Below are 26,941 nucleotides of genomic sequence, written 5' to 3'. Positions count from 1 at the left end.
GACTCATTTGCCTGACACGCGTGGCTCGCCATCCTCACTTTCGAACTTCCAGCCAGTCTGCCTAGCGGGGACACAACCATTTAGAACCGAGATATCCAGCATGACAGTTCCTTGAGGGGGAATGAGCTCTAACATGCGTGTGGATTTAGGTCAATGACCCGAAGTCCGAGAAGCTTTGATAGTTTATTTGCGATCAGATATTCGGCGAGCTCGAGGAGGAAGGCGCTGTCAACTCTGGACAAATCGGGAAGTGGTGTTTCACCCATGCATTTGATTCCCCCCCATAAACCTCCACGCCTTGAACGCCGCTTCCCTTGACTGTACCTGCTCCGGCGTCGGGACTGGCCGACAGAAGGACAAGATTCCTTTCAGACGTTCGTCCCGGCAGATGCCAAGGGACAAGTAGGCACAGAGCTTGAGCTGCTGCCCGTCTACCTATGGGAGGAAGCCTATTCGCCTCGGGGTCGGACCATGTTCCAGCGCGTATGTATTGCGGGTCGAGTCCTGCTAGGGAACTTGCCAAAAATCCACTCCTAAGGCTTGCCCTCTTTCTTGCAATTGAATCCCCCTTGATCTATATATTCTAGAAGATAGTGGAAAGGAAATGCCTATGTAATACATGATAGCACAAAAATAAAAGACAAAAACAAAGTCGGCTAGGTAGCCGTACACTTTTCGTAGAGCATCAAGGGGTCAAGAAACCGTCCAGTGGATGCTCTCTGCGTGATTCTGCAGATGCGGCTTATGCTATAGAGATATCCGACAGACCTTACACCCGATCCAATCTCTTTCGTTGATATTAGCTAGATACTTCCGCTTAAAGTGCTTCGTCAAGTCTCCTAGACGCTTAGTGAGGTCATCATGTATTGGAACCCTTGTCCAGTCGAAACCATACAGAACTACCGACGGTCATTATAGAGCAGTATCGTGCGTATTTGAGTACGACTCCTTGTGGCAGAGAGGAGTTGAATGGGTGATTAACAGACTGACGCGATGTGTTCTTATACGATGAGGTTGAAGTTCGCTTAATAAGTTGTGAGGTGCGGCTCTGGCTGACGGGGATCTAGAATTGGCTCCGAAGAATGGGAAAATGTAAAACGACCCCCCTCAGGTGTCGATTAAGGGCGTAGATTAGGGCAGGGGTGTTAATAAACTTGTAATTGGCTACCTAAGTTCTTCAAAAATCTTAAGTTATATTTTTTAATATAAGCATAAGCTAGTATATTATAACCCTAGTATTATAATCACGTGCTTCCAAACTTATAATTAAAAAATTCCCTAAAATAGAATTTTAATTTAAGGGAGTTTATATACTAATTAATTAGGTTCTAGTTTTTGAACCCTATAAGGCCCTATAAATTAGGGACTTATTTGCTAAATTTCTAGGCTTTCTTAAGCTTATCTTTAAACTATAAAATACGGAATTTTTACCTTTTTTAATTTAAAGATTTATTACTAATCCAAACTTTTTAAAAAGTTTATATTTAGATAGCTCTTAATTAGTGCAATAAGCGAATAAAATAAGTATTAAATTGTATTAATTCCTTATAAAGTTGAATTAAATTAAAGAAAAAGCCAGAGTTTTGGTGTTCCTGTCCGAGCGCCACTACTTTAGGTTAGCCTAGCCCCCAATCGACACCCGGGGGGGGGGGGGAGGGGGGGTCGTTTTACATTTTCCCGGAATAGGGGGTGCCTAGCTCGCTAAAAACGGAATAGCGCCTTATATTCACTTCCATTGCATGGACCTTCACTTCAACTATTCCACTGTTTAGAAATATACTTCAATTCCAGATGAGCACTCTTCACGCGTAGTTGTCTTTTCCTTTAGGGCTCATTAATCTAATTCAGCCACATCCCTTACTTTAGCAAGGCAAATAAGAGCCTTGAATCAAGTTCTCACTAAAGAAACGGCTTATTAGTTCGTCGGGCTACGGTGCATGGGAAATTCGGCATCTTCCCTATTCCATATTCTGTCTTAAGAAGTAGAGACTATCTCACTAGGAGTAGCTAGTGTGGGAGGGAAACTGCGACAAGACAAAACCCACATAAAGTACACCAGAGCGCAAAACGTGACTTGACAGCAAAACAGCAGGAACAAAGACATAAGCAGTAAAGCATAAACAGTGTGCTATTTAAAAGCTCAATTGATTGGATATGAAAGAGGGATTGTTGTCTAGAACTACAGAAAAGCCAGCTTTCTTATGTGATTTCCGCGCAAGTCACGTGCGAAAGGCCCCAGCCTTTGACATGTGACCAAAACCTCAAAACTACCAAAACAAAGCGATTTTCATGGAGTACGGCTTGCCGTACCACACTAGGCTGGATATTATATTCCTTTTATCTATTAATAATTACAAGACCTTGATTGTGAAGGGTTTGGTGAATGAGTCCTGAGATGGAATCTATTGGAGGAAAGAGTTCTCTGTCAAGGCCGCAAGCTCGGATGTAAGAGATATTTTGGAATTGGGGTTGCTATCGAGAAGTCTCGTCAGGAAGCCTACCATCCGTACATTATGGTAGTTCCCCCTTTTCTCACTCCTCATCAACGGGCTCTTCCAAAATCTTAATTAAGAAGGCTTGTACTCTTCATCTTGCTCCGGGGCCTTTAAGTCGTCAGTCCACCATTCATCATACACTCAATTCCACCCTCGAACCGGGGAACACTACTCACATCCTGCCCTCCATCCGCCACCGTATCCGCAGTGCTCATGCCGCCATCTCTCCTATATAGTATTATCAATTTCTTTTCACTGACGAAATACGGCAATCAACTAGAAAGGAGTACTTACGCAGTCCCTCCCACGCCGAACTTTGGATTTGATCTTTCCCTTCTGTACGCTCTGGCCTATGATGATCAGCCTTCTACTTATCGTACTTACTCCTATATGCGGAGGCGGAGCGGGTTTAGGAAGAAAAGAGAGGGGCGCGCACTCATTTCCATCCCATGTTTCGCCCTTAGGCAGATTCTGTTGTGTAACTTCGGGGTCTTTGAGGTCGGTGGGAGCGGCGTTTCTTGAAGACATGATTGCGGTGTAGATTTGATTCGATTCAGTTTTATTGTTATGTTTTCTTCTTCTTTAGAGACCTTTTTCACGGTTGGGACGAGGGAGGTTGTCTTGATATACTTGGTTTATACTTATGTACTTCGGCGTTTGTCACGCGTGAGGTCATGATACTAAATTTACCGGGCATAGAGGCAACAGCAGACTCCAACATAACATTGATCTCATACGGCGTGCCGATCCTCCAGCAAAGTCACTCCTATTCAGCCACTTTATATTAGTGTGGCGCATTGCATGGCTTCTGTGCCGAGAGTGTGTGACGGGAACGCGGGGAAAGGGAGCGAAACCAGGTTTTTGTTCTGGCATGACGTTTCGGGAAACTTGGCTCACGCCTATGTCCACAGCGGATTGAAGAACTTAATTTGATTTCAATATTCTAGAACGGGCTGTGAGTTGTTGTATGTAACTATGCGTTGTATTTGGAATCCGGCTGGCTGGCCCTCGATAGTGATGTTGGCATTGGATAGGCTTCAAGAAGGTCTAAGATCACAACCAAAGTGGCTCACGCCCCAACCACAATCGGCACCGTATGCCCATTCGTCTTCACTTCCCCATTTCCATTTCCATTCATCTCGCTCTTCTCATCCGCTGGAGCACTCCACTTAAACTTCGACCCAGGATGTCTTGGACTCAGACCCGGCTCTCCAGGAATATTATGAAGATTCTCTCTGAAGGTTCCACCCGGGACGTGATAGTTCTGCCACATCAAGCCTCGCTTCTGCAGTTCAGGGACCAGCAGCTCCACGATGTCTTCGTAGGACATCGGGTTCGATACGTCTGCAATAACAAGATAAGTTAGCTTTATGCGCTAAGTTTCGCGAGGAGAATAGGGGAGGAAAGCGAGCTAGGAGGAAAGAAAGAAAGAAAGAAAGAAAGAAAGAAAGAAAGAAAGAAAGAAAGAAAGGAGAACCGACAAACAAGATTAAACCCATCAATTCCCGTCTCTTCAAACCAACTCTGCAACTCATCCGCCACCATCTCCGCAGTTCCCACCGGCTTAGGCGTAGTGTTAAAGCCTCCCGCCCGCCCAATACTCTCCGGCGTAAACGGCTCCTTCGCCCTCTTCGCCCGCTCATTGAAATCTCTCAGCACACCTGTAATGAGGTTATCGGCTTCCTCAGCCTCGATGTTGATCGCTTCCTTGAGCGGATACTTGCTCAGATCAATGTTCGTGTAGCCACCAAATTTCGCCATGCCAGACTGGATGGAGATCAGGGAGAAAGCTTTGTCATGCTTGGCTTGCGCTTCTTTGAGAGTGCGACCGAGAATGGGACACATGGCTGCGAAGATCTTGACATCCGTAGGTGCGCGGCCGTGGCGAACGGCTGCTGCTCGGACTTGCTCGACGTATTCCTTTAGCATAAAAACTGTGCTGTAGTCTGTATAAATAGCTTCTGCGTGCTTGCCAGCAAAATCGATGCCAGATTTCGAAGCCCCGGCTTGGGAGATGACTGGTGTGCGTTGTGGTGATGGATGCGTCGAACCATATGCAAAGAGCTGGTGGTGTTGTCCTTTGTAGTCGATGCGGTGGATCTTGCTTGGGTCGTACGCCATCTCGGGCTCCACTTGCCAGGTGGGCGCCCCGTCTTCCCAGGATTTTTCCCACAGTTGGTAGCACACGTCCATGTATTCGGTTGCGGCTTCGTAGCGTTCCGCACTGGGCTTGACTTTGTCTTTTCCAAAAGCCTTGGCGGCTGAGTTGCTGTAGCTGGTTACGACCTATGGAAGAAAGGGATGTGAGTAGGTGCTGAAGAGGGGAGAGATGAGGGAGGAGACAAACGTACGTTCCAGGCGACTCGGCCTTTGGTCATGTGGTCTAAGGTTGACCATGTTCGAGCTAGCATGTATGGAGCTGCATCTAAGATCAACAACTGGTATTTGGAAAGCAGGTCCGAGGTCAAGCTTACGAATGTAGCTCGTGCTCCCCGTGATACCAAACGCCACAGACTTCGTCACAGCTGCCATAGCAGAGACCATAACAACCGGATCCATATATGCGACCATCGAGCCTCCGGCGTAAGTTGCATCTGGTTTTCCTTGGTAGGTCTGATGGAGACCGTAGCCGTCTGCGAAGAAAATGGATGTGATTTTGCCCTTATCCGCGAGCTTTGCCAGCCATAAATAGCAGCCAAGTGTGTCCTTGCTCTTCGTATTATCTGCGGGATCCCTGAGGAAATCTTAGCCATCATCGAAGGATGGAAAAGGAGGGTTTGATACCTACTTCCATTGTCCGGTGCACATATGGGAGCTGTTGCAAGCTGTCTCAAAGAAGTTCAAGTGCAGCTGGCGCTTTGGGGCTGATCCGTTGGTAGCCATTGTCAAACCTTTTTTGAGAATGACCGCAGATGGCTGAGGAAGATGGTAACTTGTCAAGATAGTTGAAGAGCGTTTCCAACACTCTGGGGATATATTGCAATATAAAACGCGAACTCGAAGACTAAATGTGCAGGGTGGACGCGATAAGGTTCAACTGATATAGCAACATCCCTGAAGCGGAGAGCGGGAAAAGCCTCCGAAAGACTCAAGAGGAGCCACTGCACGTGAAGTGGGATGGTATTGTCGGTAGGTGCTCCCGAAGAGTGGATTGTCTGCCAAGAACCACTTGGTTTCCTCATTGTGCCCTCGTGAACTATTAAATGTTGAATTGAACTTCAGTTTCAATGAATATTGCAAAACACCAGGACAGGACCGGAAGGATTCTAGAATCTAGTATATATCAAAAGAAATGACAACGTATATCCGCTCACTCGGTGAAATATGCTTCCAGGATCCTCATCGACTCTTTAATTTTCGCAGCCTTGCTCAATGATTGCACACCGAAAGAATTACGCAGCCCCGAGCTCTCCCACTCCACATTCCTACTGGAGATCTCGATGGAATCTACCAGGCCACAGGCGACTAGCCAGCGGACTTATTCCAGTGCTTCCTCTTGAGAGAGACCTCCGGCTTCCACGTAATCGCCCGAGTTGAGCTTCACGCTCAAGCAGAATGACGCGGGATTTTCCTCGCCACTCTCAGTAAATAAATGTCTGTGGAGCTTCATTCGTCCCTCGGGACTACCTCCATATCAATCGGTCCTGCGACTTGTATGTGGCTTAGGAATTGGCTGAGGAAGCCGTGGGCACCGTGTAATTGTATGCCTTTGAATCCTCCTGGTCCTTTCGCGACTCACGCCCCATGCTTCCAACTCTCTACCGCTTGCCGATTTCAGGAATCGTCATAGCTTTGGGTGTTCCGAGAAGAGATTGGACGGCAGGCTTGTCGGATGATTTACCGCCGAGGGTGACTGGGACCGAGGAGGGCTACAAGGCGGGGATATCCGCTGGTCGGTTTCCTGCGCCAGCCGGGGATATGTGTTTTGGGTGTGCAAGCTGTACAATGCATGGCGTTCCTCCTGATTGTGCGGTTTGTGCCCATTCTTTTCAGGTTTCGAAGTGTGGGGAAGAGAGAGTATCGAAGTGGCAGACCACGTCGCCGGCTACGGAGAGAACTGAGATATGCACGGTCACCCATTAATTCATCTTGATGGTGCAAGGAAGAACGCACATCATATATCAATCCAAACTTGTTCCGTAGTGATCAGTCCGTAACTTACCCGCACCCATTATCCATATAGATTGTTAAACTTGTCGATGGGAGGGTCCAAGGGAGCTCTGGCGAGAGTCTCTTTCATTGGGCATTTAACAAGACTATTATACGTTAGTAACTCAACTCAGGTGTCACGAAGAGAGAATAGCATACCGATTGGGTAGTACGAGGCCATAGGGCAAGGCCAATGGTTCAGCGAGCACTTCTATGGGTGAGAGTTTTGACGAGTTCATATTTCCTCACCAGAAGAGAAACAGTATAGGAACGGAAGAGAGAGCGAGCTTGGGACAGAGAGAAGTGCAGAATTGGACTTATCCATTTCAATGATATCGAAATGCATCGTCACACTTGCGATACCTGAGGGGTCCAGACTCAAGTCCCAAGGACGAGAGATAACACCATTAACGCGAGTAATTCGGTCCAGGATCGAGGCATCTGTTAGTAATCCTCTGGGGTTGGGTATCGTGCTGCTGAAGGTTTGATGTTGGCGGTTTGAGAGGCATTTCTTCTCGCGCAGATCAGAAGGAGACTTCACTTTCTCCACGGTTCGGGGCCCTCATGCACGGACCTTAAAAAGAGGCTAATCCTCCCCGTTTGCGCTAAAATTGCAGTGCATCCACGACTTAAAAAAAGGCACCGCGCACGGACCTTCTAAGGAGGCTGGTCACGTGTCAACCCGATCCTCGTCGTCTGCGCTAAAATTGCAGTGAAAACACAATCCGCATACTTTCTCGGTCATGTGTCAAGACTACAAGTACAACGTATCAGGGCCATTAATTGTAGCGAGACAGGGGGGTCCAGGGCTGGCACAGACCAGAAAGTCAACAGCACGAGCTTTTCATTGGCCTTCACTCCCTGCGCTAAAATTGCAGTGCAACCTTGCCTTCACAGTACAAAAAAGACACAGATTCGATTCCGGCCGCATGAGATAGATGCACCTAACTGCTTTGGGTTACCTGGGGTTTGGAAAGAGGTGTAGCTCGTCTGGCTAAAAATGCAATACTGCAAAGCCGGAAAAGTACCTGGTGAATTCCGGCCATGAAAGTTGAAACTTGAATCACTCCTAAATCTTTTCATGAATTTTGGGTCGAGGTCCAAGATACCCATCTCTCCCTAAATATTTGAATGTTTGGATAAGTGACTCACATTTCTTTATAATGTTCTTGCTCCAATCACACTTCTGCATGCCCCTGTTGTTCCCTTGAAGATCGCGTCACATCTCACAAGGCTGAGCATCCCTACTTTGACCTCATCAAGTACAAATACTTTTTTTTTTTTTAGCATCTCAACCTCCTCTTGTCTATTTCGCGTTTCAGCATTCTTCGCTCTCACTCCAAGCCAAGTGACCATCTCCTCGCCATGGCACCCAGAGCTCCAGTCCGGCCCGAGCCCATCCCAACCTACCGCATCGACCTCTCCCTCCCTCCAGAACAACGCTACCTCCAAGTCGCAATCGATTTCGGTCCCAAAAATGCGAGAAATAACACCTCTCTTCGACGAAGTCCTCTCAACCATGATCCCCTGGCCGCAACTCCGCCGCTGGATCGAGTTTCTCGCCTCCATCCTCTTGAGACGTGTCTATTCTCCCGAAGAAACGAAAGAGTTGAAAGGTATTGCCAAAGCAAGCGGAGTTGCGTTGTATATTATTATTGCGTTGAATGTTTTGCTGGATAGTTTATTGGGGTGTACGAGTGGTGCGGTCATCGCTTCTCTTGATAAGAGGGGAGGGAGGAGAGCTCCGGGGCGGGAAGAAGAGAGAATGCTGCATTTCCGGACGTTGGACTGGGGGATGGATCCTTTGAGGAATGTGCTGGTTCAACTCGAGTTCATACGGTCGGAGAGCGACGAACCTGAGAAAGTGATTGCGAGGACAATTACTTATGCCGGCTTTGTGGGCGTTCTGACGGGCGTGAGGTGAGTCAACTGTACTTCTTGAATATCACGTGCTAACAGGAAGCAGAGAAGGGCTGTCGATATCCTTGAACTTCCGCCCAAACCATCGCTGCTCGAATTTCAAGCTAAGGCTGCATCAACTACTCGTTATCTTCGGCTTCCGTCCGGCAATCGCGTCTCACCTCCGGAATACTATTTTTCCCGACCCAGCTGGACCACCGCCCCTGCCAACCATGGGCTTGACGGTCGCCATAGCACAGTCGAAGACGGCGCCTTGCTATCTCGTCTTATGTGACGGGGAGGCGACTACCGTTATAGAGAAAGACCTCATCGGAGCCAAGATCCGCAACTCGAAGGAATTCATCGTGCACACGAACCACGATACCCGATCCGACGACCCTGCCGAACATGCCCAGAACAAGAAGAGTATAGTTTTAGGTATAGAAGCTCTGGTTGAAGAGAGCGAGGAGAGGAGAGCTTGTGTGCAGAAGAAATGGGATGGTGTGAGAAGGAGATATGAGAAGAGACTGAATGAAGCGTTGGAGAGAGAGGAGGCTTTCGAATTGAAGCCGCCGATGGTGAGGGAGGATAGGTTGAGGGAATGGGTCCGAGCGTATCCGGTTATGAACGAGTGTACGCATTTTGGGTGTATTATGGATGCGAAGACTGGGACGGTTAGGTTCCTGGAACGGGGATCTGGGGATGCGAGATAAACTAGATTGGAGATATCACATGGCTTGGGTATCTCATATTTTCCACCTTTGTGTTGAAGAACGTTGAACTACTTGCATTTAGAGCATCAAAAGTTTCGGGGTTTTAATGAACATCTTCAAGCAGTGAGCAATAGATATCCCGCCGAGTCCGGTGATAGAAAACATGGCTTTTGAGTAACGGCAATGGAAGTGGACTGGCAAAGAAATTGTTAGGGGTGGTAGAACCTCCTCTCAAACATCTAGCTACTTTCAACCCCAACTCTCCTCAATTCCCAGACCTCCTTGCCCTTCGGCTTGCACGTAGGCTCAATCATCAGTGTCTCCAAGCTCGATTACAACTTGATCGGTTCCAACTCTAGGGCAGCTTTTCTTGGAGCCCATCCAATTAACCTTGGAATAAGGGCAGGATCTACTCCTCAAGCTCAGAGCCATTCTTCGCATTGCCCACTCAAGTCCTCGCCTCTCTCTTCAACTTTTCGTATATTACCTTATACCAACAACGATATCCGAAAAAAATGCTAAAATAAAACCAAAAGGCAAACAAAGCATCCCCATTCTTTGGTAGAAGAGCCTTCCAGGATACACTAGGTACAGCGAACAACAGACAAAAAGCAAAGGCCAACGCAGTTATCTGGTACCAGTAAACGCGAGAAGCAAACGTGTGGATCCGTTTCAAGCGTATCCTGTGTGTATCGCGGAACAGAACATAAGGCAAGGTAATGAAACACGATGACAGGGGAGCATATACCAGTACCCAATTGAATAAATGCAACATCATTGCACCCACGTGTCGTGCATTGCCGAAGAGGCCGTCAAAACCGGCGGTCTTGCCACTTGCACCACTTAAGATTCCGCCCGAAAGTACGGTAATTATGAGGAAATTATGATAAACCAGACCTCTATACCACTTGTCATCATAGTAATCTCGCATGTGTGGAGCGAGTTGCGGCTCAATACGCGTTTCGGGGTGTGTGGATGCAGTATTAGGGGATCTTTCAAGCTCGAAAAGGGAACCGACAATCTGGACTGGATTGTGTCGGCGGGACGAGGTTTCCATTGATCTTTCTTCCCAGCTTAGGACGGTCGCTGATCGTGTAATTCTTTGCAACTGGTCGTCCGTCTCGGTCGCAACGATTCCATGATCAGTAATATCTGCAGTTTCTGCGGAAGCACGTTCGATTGGCGATGTCTCAGGGGATGCGGAAGTGTTTCTGTCCCCATTTGAAGGGGGCAAAACCGCTCTGTTCTCAGCATCGTCGACATTGCCGGTCGATGAATTGTCCACATTTTGCGGGGGAGTCAATAAACTCTGTGCAATAAGCCGTTTGGTTTCTGTTCATCAGTCAGTAACTTTCATGAACTTGTCAATCACCAGGATCTCACCAAGGTATGTCTCGATGCCCGAGAAAAGCAAAAGAAGAACCATTGCGGTAGAAAGGCATTGGCCGAAACCCCAAGAATTCTCCACAAGAATATCGTTGTCCTGATCTATAGTGGAGTTCCTAGTAGAAAGTAGCCGAAGAGTACCCCAGAGTAAGGCAATCAGGAGCCAGGTTATCTGTAGTAAACTGTTACCGTCAAGGCCAACGTACGGGTACGAGTGAGCGATTAGCGTACTTCCCAGAACATGCTCTCCAGGAAATCCATCCATGACCTTATGACAAGAAAGACTGCCAAAATGACATAATACGGAATATAGAATATCCATTTGTTGGCTTTGGTTTTCTGGCTACCAGTGTAGAGGACTTCAAGATGCTTTTTGAATGCATTTCCAGGAATCGTGCGAAAAATCCTTCTGCTGGCTTCAGAGCTCCATTTGAAGAGCTTGATTGCTCGAGTAGTGTAGCTTATACTTAGCACCAGGATTGAGAAAAGCATAGTTATCAATGACGCAGATTCAGGGGGACTTCGTGGATAATTGAACATGCATAGTGCTGGCGTACCACTCATGGCGGTTTGGTCGTCAGGGAGCCAGTCTCCGCGCCTTGTAGGTACCAGAGCCGCTGTTAGCAGTCCAATCAAGGCTGTCATGAAGAAAAGCCTCCACCATCGCAGTGGCGAATTTTCATGTAGATATCCCCGGAGGAATGTCAACGTGGCCAAGTGTGTGAAGGAAGAAAACCACACCAAGTAAATGGTGATTTGCCAGTGGTATGCCGATATGCCGCAACGCAATTGTGTTATTGCGCTGACCATTAGTGCAATGCCAGTGATCATTTGTTGATCACTCATCATAAGGATCATCTAATCGGAGTCAGTTCATGACTCATTCGGTTTGTTAGAATCGTACCTTTTCCAGAGCATTGCTCCATATCTTTTTGGTCTTTTCTGGACGCTTGGTAATTCTCGTGATGAACTCCACAAGCATCTTATCGATGGGGTTCGTTGGGCGCTTCTCCTTGGCAAGACTAGCCTCAGCGGGATCGAAGACCTATACATAATGTATAACGAGCAGAATCCAGGCCAGATACGCAGTAGCAAAGAATCCAACGAGGACCTGCACGGGTGAGTACGCCACAGAAATAAGCCACATTGAGTTCTTACACCTATGCCAGAGATGTCCGGGTTTGGTTGAAGTGGAGGAGGAACCTGCAATGCATTTGCACAATCCAGGGCAGGACAGCTTGACATCGTGAGCGATTCGACCGCCTCTATCGAAGTGATGAATCAAAGCAAATGGCGTGGAACGGAGCCCGAGGCTTTGAGGAAGGCCTTCCGTCTTATCTTCGCGAAAGATAGGTCTCGTCCTGAGTTGGTGCGGCTGAGAAACCCGAGAAGTAACGAGGCTGGCGATGTTTCAATCCTATGCAAGCAAGCCATGGGCTTCGAACCAATTGGCAATTGCACGGCTTCATCCAGGCAGGAGAACCCGCTCAACGGAAAGCACGCAGTCATATTCTCGCATTGATAAGGCTGAGCGCCTGGGAAAACGTTGTTGCAGGAGCGCATGTATTCAAAATGGACTGGCGTTCGGGACGATCATCTTTTGGGAAAGGGTTGGTGGGGGGTGATTAGGTAAACCCACCTTTGAAGGCCACCTTATCACATGACTCTGATCTCAAACACTTCCATTCGCTTTTGCATCAAAGGAGTTTTACTTGTTGGCTTCAGAGCAGCAAGACTTGATTAAGTATTACTGCTATAACTTCTTACTCAACGCTGGCTCAAAACCTCCCATATTCATCATGCTCATAGATTTCCGTCAGGTGACCAATCTTAATACCCTTGGTAGGTATGCAACTCAATTGAAGGTCATCTTTTTGTTGCACGTCTGTCCAGTTATCAGTCAGCTGATGAGCTCTCGACCCACTTCCCTCGAAAGAAACTTCCCCTCGGCTCTCACGAACACCTGCATACTACTTATGGTTCACACACCTCGAATTCGGACGCTTACAGTACAAAGGCTCAAGTTCTCAGTAATCGGCTTGCTCCGCATCCTCACTCCAATGCTCTCCCAGTGCTTCCACTGTCCAGTGATATCTCACGCTCACAATCGTCAGGCTTTCATTCCTTTTTCTCAGCCCATCCTGAGAACCCAAGAACCCGGTTGCCCAACATCGCCTCCGCGTTTCGCTTCGTCCCACCACCCGCCCTTCCGGCCTCATACACTTCACAAAAAGTAACCTCAGCTTATCTCCCTTCAAACTTCAGGCCTCGTACCGCATCCCGTGATCGTAAATTCCAACCATTCACACTCTCTCCCTCGGATCCCACAATACCAACAACCACGCGCAACCCTTCCACGTACCCGAACCTGATAACTAATCACGATACCTGCGCCGTATGCAGTGGCCTGTGATTCGCCCATCCTCTCCATTCCCCCATTTTCGACTTTCATCGCCAAACTCACTCGCAAAAACACAGCAAACTCAGTTTATGTTAGGTAACCCGAACCCTCACATCCGTCACCACCATTCGTCCATCTCAGAGGGCATTTCCCACTATCGGCAAAACCTCTATCTGGTTGGCGGCCTCTCGCCGCTGGCATGAAAAGCAATAGGTGTGGCGCGCCGCGCTGCCGCCACTGGCTGGTCCCGTTTTTAAGAACCACTCTTCGTATATCTGGACCTCTAGAATTGGCGCTCTCGGAACGCGACGATTTTGTCGATTTGCAACAAAGATTCCTCCGTTTTCTTGTTGCTTTTCTGGATTGAACGGGATAGGAAGGGGGGAGAGTCAGGTGATAGTCGTGAATGGTTTTCATATTTGAGGTGGGAAAGGCAATATAGGGCTGAACGGTGACAAGAACGATGGGGATACCTATTGGATAGGGCTGGAGAGGTGTGCTGTGCCTCTGATGTACTGGGTGGCGGAGATGTGCTAGGCTTATGTCACATGTTATGGAGGAATATCTGCATTTGGGTTGTCGCGTGAAAGGGGCTGATGGGGCTCAAGTAAAGCTGAAAGTCGAGGTAGTAGTGAGTGTTGATCACAAGTTTAGGTGTATATTAATTCCAGGAATTATGCTGTTCGCCGTGTTTAGCAAGTCCAGTGTTCCTATTCCATTGCTACTAACTCTAGTGTTTCCAAATACAAGCCGGTTTTTACCATTGTGAAGGGTATAATTTTTTCTAAATTTGAAAGCGTGCCTGAACTCTGGATTTCGACAATGCCGCTCCCAAGCAGGTGTCCCCAGGTGGTCACTACACAATGCAATGTGCCAACAAATGTCACGGTCTTCCACACATCCGTGCATTCTATTAGCGGATATGTAACCCCTTACACTTTTGATCTCAGATATGTTTTTGAACGTCAAGGTAGTTGCACGAACTAAGGGTCAGTAGGCGGGACCCCAAAATCTATAATGCCGAGAAGAGGACTCGACGGTTGCAATTGGGGATACTCAGGTCGGATGCAACGGGCTCAGAATCGTACCGTAGCAGTAAGGATGCTGGTATAATGAGCAGTACGTATCCCTAACAGAACTCCCCTGCGCAAACGATCAATTTGCCACCTGCGCTCACCTCGACGACTGCCGTGGAAGCCGGCCAGGAGTGTGCAGCAGACCTAAGTGAGGAGAGGATAAAGAAGTGTAAGATGTATGCGGGTCGGAAGTTATGGCGAAGTGACGTCTAGGATTCTGGTGCGACGCTTGTCAGGATGCACCTTCAATCGGGCCTCGATAGAGATGCATGGATAGAGATGCACCAATCTCAATTGGGACAACGACGCGATGCTCTTTGTAGTATCTTCGCCGGAGGGTCAATTCCGATTGACGGCCAAGTTGTGGCGCAACGCCTTTGAAAGGCCAAGGAGAGGACACTGGAAGAACTTCAAGAAATCTCGATTATTCTGTATCTTGAACTTGATTGCGATTCCAGGACTTCGTATAAGAGAGAGGTTTGTGCAATTTATATCGAGGGTGTTGATGGGGCAATCGTGTACCCATCCCATAGAATACCTTCAGCCTTTGGAGAAAGGCGACTTCAAGAAAATATCCATGTGAGGAGTATGCAGGGATCCGCGATGGTGTGGAGGAAAGCAAACAATGACTTTGGATATAAGAGCAACGTTTTCCAATTGAGAAGGGAGTTAAAAGGCAGTAAGGCTTAACAACTTACGCTCAGGACACATTATTTCCGTATCCTATGCTACGACATGCGCTTTGAAGATTACTCGAGCTCGAGCAAAACACCAAAAGGGCTACCAAAGGCCCTCCGAGGCTGTAAGATAAGACGTTTTATCTCGAGCAAAACACCGCAACGGGGAAGTTCCAGAACCGCGCAGGCTGCCCCAGTATTTGAAGGAGGGCAGTAACCACAAGAAGACCTAGAAGCCAATGCAAGTCTCCCTTACTAGAGAGCGCACTCACTTGACACAAGGCGTAGCAGAACGAGTACAAATAAAACAATTAGCTTCCGCACATTTGCCCTGAATCGGTACACTCATATCAACTGAGCCATAATGGAAAATATGTTTTCGAGTTCCCAGAAAAGCAGCTCCAAAAATATCAATCTCTATGTCGCGAAGCCTTGTTAAAAGCTGATATAGATTCGATTTAGCGCTCTAAAGACCATTTATGTGGAATGGAGACTGGCGCAACTTGAATCGCTCGACCCAATTTATGTTCGCAGGAGGGGACAGAGACCCCCTGCGTGATGCCAGAAGGAGCAGGCCGTTGTAATTCCGCGCAGGAGGCAGACGGTAGCCTGTAATTCCCTTGGCCAAATCTGCAAGTGCAATAGGCTCCTTTTCCCATGATGGCTTGTTTTATACCGCGTCAGAGGACCGCGCAAGGAATGGAAAGTTCTAAAGCAATTCGAGGCACTTCCTCCTTGATTACAGTTTCTTCCCGCGGTATTCTTTTGCTTCTCCCAAATTGGAGTAGCTTCGTTTCTGCGAATTGAGGTGCTTGTGAATCGAGGTTGAGGACTCGGGTCTCGAGTAATTGTGGTCGGAGATCGTTCGCGGATTAGATCTTCAGTAGGTGTATCAAGTGTGGCACTCCATCGAAGGCAGTCTTTCCTACTCACAATATCGTCAGTGAAGACTGGATTTCAAGGACTTTCATCTACCTCACCTTGCGATGCTTGTGCAAAATTTGGTCTCCTTGGACTGCTCAACAAACATTCGCTGCGGGTGCGGTGGGCTCTATGCTTGAGCATCGCGAAACTGGCAGAAGTCCGGTAGATAGTGTCAACTAGCCGGCTCGGCATCAAGTCTCTATCGAAGAGGACTATTGTTTGAGGTTGTCTTTTTGTCTCCAAGAAGCTCGGAGAAATAATTGCGATAAAGTTGTTGCAAATTTCTTGGGGGTTTGTGCACATAGCCACCCCCTGAGAAGTCGAGGCTTGACCTTAAATGAGAGAGACAAACCTGCCCTAACGCCGCCTAGCGGTTAGCTTAAAATAACAAGCCGTGGGGGCCTCGAAAATCTTGAGGAAGGCATGGCACTCGAGTGACTCGACAAGACACCATTGCCAAACTATTCCTCGAACTTGCAAACACCTGCGAAGTGAGATCTTCAGTCCGCCACTCGGGCGTTATCAAATTTTCTTCGGCCAATAGCAGGTAAGAACAAGGATATACCAGTGTGATGAGGGCCTCGGCCGAGTGGGAACCCTTTTGATACCCCTGTACGCGATGGGCCTCCCTTGCTTTATCAAGCTTTATTTTACAAAGGTTTGCTGTTTGAATGTGGGAAAACGTCGCCTCCGAACAGCACCACCAGGCATCGTCAAACAGAATAAATACAACAGTCTCCCACGGGCTGTCAGACATGCAGACTCGTCTATGACTAAACCTGATAGACTATTTCAAGGAGGATCTTTCTGTTCCACTGCGTTTTAGCGTCATCTGGTCATTACAATACCCTCGAGGACGACCAGACATCGCTGCACCTTCATGATGGATGGACAGATATTAGGAGTTGACTGGACGTTCGCAAAGCCATTGCTTGCTATCTTACTTGGGCTCAAGGGCCCCAAGGACAAATGGAGCAAGACATCATGCAGGCTCCCGACAGTGGTGACCGGTATAAAGGAGTCGTAGGTATTGGGTTTCATTCAGTTTTCCAGTATTCCTTCCATCCTCGACGATTGTCACAACTGAAGATGAAAACTTCCAAGAACACACTGGAGACCTCAGCATCTATCAACAAGCGTGCCTATTGCACAAAATGCAAGTCACCATTCACTGGGAAGAAAGGACTCGACCGTCATCTGAAGCGTACCAAGGCCCACTCTGCGGGCGGTTTTTCTTGTTACATTCCCCGATGTTCAACAAAACCGTATCAAAAATTTGAGACACTCCATACTCATGTAGGGAGAGCCCATCGGGAGGAAATTGGTAGGTTTAACACTTTCGATTCAACTATGGGGCTAAAATTCTCGACCAGAGGCCCTTATCTGGGAAAACGATGCGCTGCGGAATGAAAACGATGGACTGAGGAAGGAGGTTCGAGCACTTCAGCAGGGTCGTAAGTCTTGACTGCGAATTTAGTCGATATGGCTTCTCTCTGACCGCGAAGTAGTACATTGGAATAACGGCAACTCGCTTGACACTGGCCCACGAAACGCCATCGAGAATCCTCACGCTCGGTTCTGGAAGACGCCTACAACTGTACCCACTCCCTCGAACCCGACGTCCACTGCCGCACATGATATAGAACCCTTGAGCAAGGGCTCGCCAGTCTTTTCTGGCCATCAGCACAACTCCCGGTCTCTTGATCCAATACTCACCGGAGGAGCCTTTGCAAATGAGCCTTTCACAAACAGTACCATCACTCCGCCACACACAGTGAATGCGCCTTACAGAAGCTTTCAAGAAAATCATCTGCATCAACAGGGATGCTACACAGCGTCAGACTCACAAACGGGAATGTCTGCAGCTCCTTCGTTCCCTGTCGATAACTCGGAGCACATCACCTCGTCGACATCGATAAACTACCTTGATTACTTGTATCCGATGCCACCCTTGTTAACCTCTTCACACACCGGACCTACTCGGCAACTTGTTGACAACTATTCAGGCCAGCAACCCTTCGAAATGAGTCTAGACTACTCGGATACATACATGGGAGGTGCAATTACAACCGTTGACGAGGATGCAGGTTTCTTTCAGGGTGCGGACATTTGATCCGCGTTGAGGTTCAATATATGGGGCAGGTGCTTACAGCTGGCTCAGCAGGATCCACTAGTAGATCTGAGCTGGAGATGAGGGCATAGAAGGACTTCAGCGAAAGAATCAGGTCACACCACACCCGTCGCCTGTGGCGTTCTACATCTAGATCTAAGCTGGGTTGACAGTTTGATTTGATGGTATACACGTCTGTTGTAGGCTGCCTCCTTTTTTGCAACTCGACTGGATTTACATGCTCTCAGGCTCTCGTTCTCTTTGGTTTTGCTTGGTTTATGAGTAGTAATCAATGTGTTCGCCGCCTTCACACCGTTCACCTCTTTTTGGAACCAACTCTTTTGAGATGGTACTTGTTGTTTCCCAAAATAGATTCTGCACTGGCGAGACCTGCCCTGCCCCGGGAGTTGGTAAGCTCTCTAGACGTGAGCTCATTTTGCTCGTTAAAGAGAGGGCGGTGCTGGTTGAGAGGCAGTGATGTCATAGGATGCCAGAATGCTCAGTTTCGAGGCTGCTATCTTGTCTCAGCCCTCATTGCACAACGACTATTGATATATCATGAACTCCTCAAGACCACGTCGACCATGTTTTTGTTTAGTCTGTCGATCCATGTTTGTGGAATTCTGGTGAAAACGGATCGCGATGACCACACGCATCATAGTAGCTATCTAAGCTTGCTCCAATCCAGTTTTCTAGGGTGTAAAATCTGCTTGGTCCTTCTCGGAGGGCTTTAACAGATGAATACCAGGCGCGCATTGATACTACGGTTGTCGACGCCATGCAGTGTCTACACGACACGACACATCTAGCACTCTATCCACGTGATATCGATTCAATATAACCAGAAATGGTTGACGACAGCTTTTCCCAGTCTGGGCAAATTTCTCAACCACGAATTTGGTTACCCTGCAGTTCCCCTTGACCGCTTAGAATAGGAAATGGGGAGGAATCCCTAGGAAACCACACCGAAAGAGATCGATTATTCCATAACGCTAAAAATACCCCGAATTGGAGACAGCACTGCTTCAGAAACGACCTTCAAGATTACAAGAGGCTGGAGAGAGCAGTGTCTCACAAGGTACCCCCTCGGCAACCTTGGCGTTGAGTCTCCGTCACGCCTGCTTGACGTGCTACTGCCCGAAAATCCTAACGTGATTGGGTTGCTTCTGACACCAACCTCCGGGCCAAGTAATAGCTAAGGATACATGACTTTGGGCCACCAGTGGGGTTCCCTGGAGAGAATGCCCCTCCAATTACTCGGGAGCAATATGAGTTATGCGGTGGCTTGAGCTTAGACGGTGTGTCAAATAATTTAATTAATTATAATTATCAGACGGCAATTAATTTAAATTAAGTTAAGTCAGAAACCTAATAATTAAATTATAATTGATTAATTCGTCACGTGAGTTTATAAAAGGAGCTAAAGGCTAGGGTACTATATGAGACTTAATATAAGATTTCATTAAACTTTTATATAGCTTTATTTTAAGTGAAAGAAGAAGAAAAAGAATTAGTAATGAAAAGAAATAATCACGTGAGAAAGGTGTACGTGAAGGAACACGTGAGTGATATAAATATTAGAAAAATAAAGTTTATAAGAAGACAGGAGTATATAAAGGCAAGAGAGAATATAAAGATAAATTCAGATATTAAAAAAAAAAGTGTATTGCAGTAAATGTGGTTGAATGTAATATATTTGAGATATGGAAGGAAGAGAAGTGTGGCGCGGATGGCCAGAGCCAAATGTCGGAACTGAATGTACACTGATACACTGTAGTTTATATACTGGATGCATATTTAGAGTGCTTAGCCCGCGTGAGCTGAGAAATCAAGTCGTCAACTCCAAAACATTGCAATACTAAGTACAGTGAATGTGGTCAAGTGTGGTGGGCTCACGTGACCAACCCGCAGTTGCCATGCAACAAAGAGTCTCTAAGTAATTTTATAAATAAAAGATATATATATATACTTCACATAATAATTGATTTAATTAAATATAATTAATATTTTTTGGGGACACACTGCATATCAAAGATTTCACATGATTTCGAACTTGAGCGGACCCTTGCTGATTGTGATCCGCGGGAATTGATTGAAATGGAATTCATGTACTGAAAAGAGGTGGTTAAAAAGCACACAACTTGTGATCTGGCGTTCATCAAAGACAAACTTGTTGCTCTTTCCGGAGTAGCGAGCGAACTGCAAAAATTACTCGGGTTGGAGTACGCGGCGGGTATGTGGAAAGAGCATTTACCGCATTCCTTGTTATGGTCTACAACACGTTTGGAGACGCCAATTTTCAGGCCACAGGAATACGTTGCGCGGACGTGGTCTCGGGCATCGGACTCAAAGCGCAATCGAATACCCTGAGACAATGTATGAAGAGAGAGAAGGAATGCGGATCACTGAAGGAGCGTGCTTGACTATTCTAGAAGCCAACGTGATACTGGCCAATATCAAAAGTACCTTTGGCCAACCGACCGATGGATTCCTCCGCGTTCGAGGGGAAATGGGAAAGCTATATCGGGACTTTCCGGCCACTGAGAAGCATTGGTGAAATGGTATCTCTGGTTTTGTCTCGACTGGCTTACCTTCTTCCCAAAAAAAAAATCGATATGATGGAAGACCCCTACGACACACCAGGAATTATATCAGTTGACGACATAGATTTGGAGTATTTGAATACTAAAGTACATTTGGACGACGTTTCAGAGAAGCCGGATTGCGGACGGCCTTATTTCTTACCGGTAGAAATTGAGGACTTCGCAGAGGAAGAAGGTGGGTTTAACAAACTTGACGGTTTGCTCCTACGGCAAATCTCGTCAGAAAAGTTTATCCGTCTAGGGAAATTCAGAATGTGGGTTGTCAAGTTCAGGAACTACTCGATTCTTTGACGGAACGAGACTTGTTTGGAACTTTGGAATGCTAATTCCCATTTCATACCTTGGGCGGAAGATTAAATTTAGAATACCGGCACATCACCATAGAAGAGATGTGCAGCAAATGTCATGGTGCTCCATATCTCCGCGATTTAGCAAGGCCGACCCACTGCTGAGCATCCCCATTTACTGCACACCAACTCCAATTCCATTAAACTTACGGTACATAATGCGGATAGTCAAGCGTCTCCCACCACGCACACCTCTCAATAACATCCGGATCCACAATCTTCACAAACCCCGCTCTCCCCTTCCCATCCAATCTATTATAATTCAACGGATTATTACCTTTCCCCGCATCATACCCCTCAAACTTCGGGACCCCTACCACAACATTCGGGTCCCCATACTTCATAAATTTAACCAAGAAGCGCTGATGCACGAGCGCTACCTCGGGAATAGCGATCGGGTTCCCTTCGGGCCCGTCGTAGAAAGTGGACAGGAGGTCCATACCATGCATAGCAACAGTATCATTCGGCACGCTCGACATGTACGCCCCAGGATTCTACTTTCCGTGTTTCTTGAGCGGTTGCAAGGCTTTCGGGACCTAGTTCACACTGCACGTTAGCGCCACGCCACCAGCCCAGACTTGTGTTTCTCGCATGAGCCCCTTCGTCCAGGCATAGCTACCATTGTACAGAGCAGGGTAGAGCTCAGTGAGCTTGTCGAATGTTGCTTGTGGCCTTGTTAGGAAGAAGACATATTGAAAGTACTCCCATGGAATTTCGGTGCCAATACTGAAGGGAGGGATGATGACGAACGTCCAACAGCAGAAAGAAGGCTTGGTGCTTTGGAGTGTGCTGCACGAGTGACTTCCGCGTGATGGCTCCCGCCTCACACCTGGCGTTCCAAACCAACATCCAGAACTCGATCTTATCTTCCAAGTTCCACGAATGGACCAGCCGCTGATGTTGATATGAGACTTGTACAATAAATGGGCGACACATAATTTCCCCAGTCGCACTCGGGCTCCCACGGTCCACACACTCGGGAATTTCCATCAACTTCGTGTCATCGTACCGTACACTTGTGCTCACGCTGTCTCCCCCTATCACTTTATCAACACACCAGGCAAGCGCTCGCCAATTTCCAAAATAATTTCCTTTGAACACGTGCAGTCATCTCATCGTCAACAGAGACTTCTCTCAGGTCGAAATGAGTTAAAATGACTCCGAAAACTTCAGACGGATTCAAACCAAACATCGAACTTTCAGTAATGAAGCAGCACCACCGTGCGACTAATGAAAACCATGGAAGCCATCGAGATCGGATGATCGGTGCGGCAGGCGGCACGGCATGGTGAGTGGCTTCGCTCGTTTGACAGAAGGGCTGCATCGCTATCGCTATCTAATATTGGTGGCGTTCCTGGTGTGCTGACTGCGTCTTCCCCGTCAGCGCCGCTGCACCGTTCAGAGTCAATTCGATTGATGACAGGCTCCACACGGTGCCAACCCGTCGATGGCGTACGTTCGCAAGTGCACCACCGATGGAGCTCAAGAGACGGCACGCACGCCATTCTCGGGGTAATATTTCGAAGGGCCGAGAGAGGCCACCTTCTACGAGTGTAATGAGCGTAATCAAGAGTGCCATGGAAGAATCAGCAAACTTTCTGGAAGGGTGTGTCGACATTGATATTGTGTTAGGGGGGTGGTTGGAGGAGAGACGAGATGGGGGATCTTAAGGTTTGGGGGTTAGGGGTAAATGCCGCCAAGCGAGGAAGAAAATTGATAAAGTTATGCGAGTGATCCACTTGCCGGAAGGATAATTAATATATGGAAATTTGTCGGTGCATACTGCCAAGGTTTTTCATGCACAGATGAGGGAACCTGCAGGAATAGATTACAGTCTTAGTATCTTACAGACCGTTATGGGGGCTTTGTGCAGATGAATAGGGCTTGCTGCTATCTGTGATTCAGTATCCAGCGGTTTTCGCCGCGCTCGCGTCGTACCCGCGCACAGTTCCGCAAGGAACGTGCTTTTTGCTCATTAACCTTACATGTTTGAAGTTGATTCCTCATCCAACTTTAAACTCTTGGTTCTTTCAGTAGGGTGGGAATCTTAAATTCACGTACACCCATATGCCATGAAAACATCATCAAACTCCATTCTGGCCATGAAAAGCTTCAGCCAACCGCCGCGGTCGCGTAGAATTTGGCGCTCAAGTGGGCATTAACGCCGCCAAATATAACCAAGGTCTAGTGTCCAATTGGTATGGCTGCCGCCGCTGGCTGCCATTGGGCTCATTTCGTTTGCAAGCAGCGGCTCTGGAAGCGGAAAGGCTCGTAGACTTTTATGGGGAAGTTGCGTGCCACCTGGCAGCTGTTCTACGGAGGTAGACCCGCGAGTGGAGGAGCGTTGGCCCGCTGGCAAGGAACAGCGGCAGCGAGATCGAAGATTCCCGTTCAGGAACAGCACAACCTCGGGTCTAGACCACAGTCGTCCTCTAGTCCTTGGCAGACAGGCGTGGCCGGAAGCCGGGCGGTCGCCAGAGTGCCGCAATATCGAAGCCATCGAAGCCCGAGGCGAGGCGGAGCAGTCGGGGATGGAGAGGGAGACTAGGAGTGAAGGATGGCGCTCACAAATTGCAACGGTCGGCACCGTGAGGGGAACCTACCGTCATCTGGTCTTTGCTGAGGGGTTTAATTTATGTAGCCCCATAGCCCGGCAGCCAGGAAAAAGCAGAATTGCTCTGCGGAGTAGGGAAGAGGTGAGCTCAGGTGGGGTGTGTCCAGGCCAGAATCGACGCTGGCTGTTATCGCCTTCCTTGTGGGACCCTGCAGAGGCGCTGGGGGGCGCTCAATATTTCAATATTTGGCTGCATGCCGGGGCGTCCAGGGCCTGTTCCAGCGGTCCCAGTCCCTCCCCCCACCGCTCGGGAAGCAGGCCTGTCCAATATTGACAAGGTGCCGCGAACAAAAGGGTGGTGCTCCCATCAGATGCGGTGCGAGTGAGGTGCGAGTTGCATTCTGCCTGTATCGATCGACCCATATACCCAACTGAGGAGAAAACACCAAGGTCTGGACACAGAACACTTCCAAACACCTACGGATACCAACTATTGTCACTCATTTACCTATGTTCGGATCACCCAACCACACCCTCCCATCCTTCTAGAAGTACTCAAGATCGATCACCTAGAAGAAACCAACCAGGGCTGACCAGAGACTCAACCTGCAGCTCATCCCGACAATCTGCAGAAGCTGGTAGCCAAAGAACAATTGGATAACGCAAAGCCTCTCCCACGCCTTCCAAAGCTTTGCTTCTGGGACCTGTCTGTTTCCGCTTTCGCAAGTTCGAGGTATTCCGGGGACGACATCTGGTTGTCGACTCACAGTCCGAGTGATGCTGGAACCACGATTATAAGAGATTGAATTATTCCGTCATTTCGAATTCATAATGGAGGGCAAACGGGATGTCTGTTATTGTTTGACGACTCTATCTTCGACACATCCGGTGTCGCACCATAATCCCACCCCTCGGCGAAGAAACGAACACATGCCTTGGCTCCGTCATCGCCCAATCCAAACCACCCACCTTTTCTTCTTGATATTCCTAACATGCTGTCTTTCGTTTTCTTCAGCAACAGCGTACATTGAAGAGCAGATGATCGAGGCCCAGGACGATGGTCTGGGATCTGGATCGGCATCTGGTCTAGCCGGGTTGGGACCACTTCTTGCTGATCCAGCGTGGACCCCGGAAAGGCTGCAAGCGCTGCACGAAACAGCTGGCGATCTTAGACGGCGCGACGAACATGCTTCGAAGGACTCATCAAGTTCAACGTCAACCGTGTCGGGGACGGCTACTACTACAGTGGCGTTGTCAAGCACTCTGATCGCGGCTACGCCGCTTGCCACCAGCCAATTGCCAGTTCCTTTCGACATCGGATTCAGCAACAACATCACTTCAAGCTGTTCATCCTTCATGACTAGCATGCTCACGAATAGCACATTCAAATCATGCCTGCCATTCTCTCTACTCCTCCAAGTATGCCCGCTAATTGGTCCCTCTTCCCCTACAACATTATCTAACATCTCACTTAACAGAACTCCAATTCCTTCTTCCAAACCGAGAAATCAGTCACCCGCATAACCCAAACCCTCGACCATACCTGCGCAGCAGATTTCCCAACATGCAGCAAAGTAATGGCACAATACGCTGCAAACCTCACGACCCTAGTTACCTGTGGAGCGGACTTCGAAGCTGAAAACCCTCTAATCTCATACGCACGTCTGGGATTGATGGCGTACCAACCTCTTTACCGAGCTTCATGCTTGAAGAATCCCTCGACGGCATCATATTGCTTCGCAGACGCTATCACCAATGCCACGAACCCGGCGGACAGCTACATTTACTTCCTGCCGCTGAATACTACTTTGGTGGGAGGCAGTCAGCCGACTTGTTCAACGTGCTTGAAGCAGACGATGGCAGTGTTTGAAGCTGCGACCAGTGATAGGAGCAGTGCTCTCGCATTCGACTACGTCTCCGCAGCAATGCAAGTGAACGTCAACTGTGGACCTTCCTTCGTGAATTCCAGCTTAGCCGCTGCAGCCACATCTGGCGCCCAAGTCTCGCAACCACTTTCAAATGTTGGGATATTTGCATTGGTGTTGCTGGTAGCGAGTTGGTTGCTTTGAACGTATATACGACAAGTGCGAGGGTGGTGTGTAGATAGGATGAGAAAACTGTACATGGGAAATTGGGAATGGGATGGGAGATTACATACGTGTGTCCGTCCAGCGACTCGATTCGACTCGATTCGACACAACACACCAGGAAATGGAATCAAAAGTGGCGTCTATACCCAATCAATTGGCAAAGGAGGGATGGTTCACGGCGTTGCATAATGGATATATCTTCCTTGCTCTCAACACCAAGGGAGCGGGAATCGATACTTGGTATTTTTGATTCTTACACTTGACACCGTTTTTTGAGTCTTCGATTCTTGTTTGGATCGATGAAGAGAGGAGGTTAATTCTTGTACATACCCTGTTGATGACCTTGACGATAAACTATATATTTGAACCAATTCGATTCTTGTATATTTTACTGGCGGTTCCTCTTTGCATTTTTAGTGACCATTTCCATCAAGCTTGTGAAAGTTCACACTACGGAGTATTATTTACGACCGACCGTCTTGCCATCCCTTGTTAGCCACGTTCTGCCACGTTCTGTCAATTCTACTTTAGGAAAGCTCGAAGCTCATCACAATCGCCCCGACGACGCCGATCTCCCGCAAGATCGTCTCGCCAATCTCCCTCCAGTCTACATCAGCCCAAGCATCCCCCCTCCCCTCCCAATCCAAATTTCAATTGCTCATTTCCAAATCCCAACAATAAACAAATATCATCGAAACGAAATTTGTCGTCCAGCTGCTTACTCGAAGCGCCAATTGCAAGTGCAATTACCCCTCCACCACCACTCACCACCACCCCCAACCACTCTCTTCATCTGCTATAATTTCAAGACCAAAATCACACAATCTCAGACTCTTCCAATCCATCTCACCCCACGTCGAGCAAAAGCAGCGAAAGTGTGTCCTGGCGCGGAGCCAGCCCCGCCGCAGCGCCACAGCTTGAAAAGCACCAGCGAGCGTGGCTGAACTTGGGATCGAGATCGAGATCGATTGAGGGAGGGCTTGCTCGCAAGCTCGCGGGAGGGAACATGGAGAGGGTGGAGGATATATGAGACGGGGGTTGAGATGGTCGATGGCGCGCTAGGTTCACCAGAGTGGTGAGTGGGGAGGGAGTTGGATGTGTGTCACGTGATCGGACGACGTTTTGTAGGTTCCCGTTGAGGTTTGGGATTTTGGATGTTTTCTTTTTTGGGAGGGAAGGAAGCGTGAGGGTAGCGAGGGTAACGAGGGTAACGAGGGGGTCGAGGGGGTGGAATGGGACGCGCGAGTGCATGATAGTGGAGTGAGGTGGGCATGGTGGTTGTTGACTTTCTCGAACAGGATCTTGACGTTCTGATTCATTGCTTGAAAGACTTGCAACGTGTGACCCAGTGATATTATATTCAGTGAAATTGGGAAGTTTATATTGTGGTTCGTAGGTCGATTAAATTGGTGACGGTTCTGCTTTAGTAGTTTTATGAGAGTCGAGAAGGAGACTGCCAAGTGGACTATAGAGAGGTGATAGCTTGGATTTCAAAGCTGATGTATTGCGATTTTTAT

The 26,941-nt window shown here is 48.1% G+C and overlaps 5 protein-coding genes across 5 annotated transcripts; 1 reads left to right on the top strand and 4 right to left on the bottom strand.

Annotated features, from left to right (window-relative positions):
• Nucleotides 1-3,863: 3,863 nt before the first annotated feature.
• K444DRAFT_532220 (bacterial luciferase-like protein) lies at nucleotides 3,864-5,378 on the bottom strand (the record flags this gene model as incomplete). Its single annotated transcript, XM_024875064.1, has 4 exons — nucleotides 3,864-4,781; nucleotides 4,847-4,914; nucleotides 4,997-5,229; nucleotides 5,284-5,378. 4 exons carry the CDS (start codon nucleotides 5,376-5,378, stop codon nucleotides 3,864-3,866), a joined length of 1,314 nt encoding a protein of 437 aa, XP_024735261.1.
• Nucleotides 5,379-7,934: 2,556 nt separating this feature from the next.
• On the top strand, nucleotides 7,935-9,374 carry K444DRAFT_664458 (uncharacterized protein). Its single transcript, XM_024886963.1, has 2 exons — nucleotides 7,935-8,564; nucleotides 8,611-9,374. Exons 1-2 carry the CDS (start codon nucleotides 8,122-8,124, stop codon nucleotides 9,254-9,256), a joined length of 1,089 nt encoding a protein of 362 aa, XP_024735260.1. The 5' UTR covers nucleotides 7,935-8,121; the 3' UTR covers nucleotides 9,257-9,374.
• Nucleotides 9,375-9,480: 106 nt separating this feature from the next.
• Nucleotides 9,481-11,750, bottom strand: K444DRAFT_431245 (uncharacterized protein). The gene is made up of 4 exons (XM_024872764.1): nucleotides 11,547-11,750; nucleotides 10,874-11,500; nucleotides 10,640-10,814; nucleotides 9,481-10,588 (listed from the first exon to the last, which is right to left on the bottom strand). The coding sequence occupies exons 1-4, from the start codon at nucleotides 11,622-11,624 to the stop codon at nucleotides 9,705-9,707; spliced, it is 1,764 nt and encodes a 587-aa protein (XP_024735259.1). The 5' UTR covers nucleotides 11,625-11,750; the 3' UTR covers nucleotides 9,481-9,704.
• A 3,260-nt stretch (nucleotides 11,751-15,010) lies between these two features.
• Nucleotides 15,011-15,962, bottom strand: K444DRAFT_431160 (uncharacterized protein). Its single transcript, XM_024872763.1, has 2 exons — nucleotides 15,777-15,962; nucleotides 15,011-15,721 (listed from the first exon to the last, which is right to left on the bottom strand). The coding sequence occupies exons 1-2, from the start codon at nucleotides 15,824-15,826 to the stop codon at nucleotides 15,319-15,321; spliced, it is 453 nt and encodes a 150-aa protein (XP_024735258.1). The 5' UTR covers nucleotides 15,827-15,962; the 3' UTR covers nucleotides 15,011-15,318.
• Nucleotides 15,963-25,890: 9,928 nt separating this feature from the next.
• On the bottom strand, nucleotides 25,891-26,840 carry K444DRAFT_614143 (uncharacterized protein). Its single transcript, XM_024880484.1, has one exon. The coding sequence runs from the start codon at nucleotides 26,673-26,675 to the stop codon at nucleotides 26,271-26,273; it is 405 nt and encodes a 134-aa protein (XP_024735257.1). The 5' UTR covers nucleotides 26,676-26,840; the 3' UTR covers nucleotides 25,891-26,270.
• Nucleotides 26,841-26,941: the final 101 nt, after the last annotated feature.

This window comes from Hyaloscypha bicolor (genome assembly GCF_002865645.1).
Source record: "Hyaloscypha bicolor E unplaced genomic scaffold K444scaffold_92, whole genome shotgun sequence".
NCBI classification, from domain to species: domain Eukaryota; kingdom Fungi; phylum Ascomycota; class Leotiomycetes; order Helotiales; family Hyaloscyphaceae; genus Hyaloscypha; species Hyaloscypha bicolor.
This window is presented reverse-complemented; position numbering and strand designations above follow the sequence as displayed.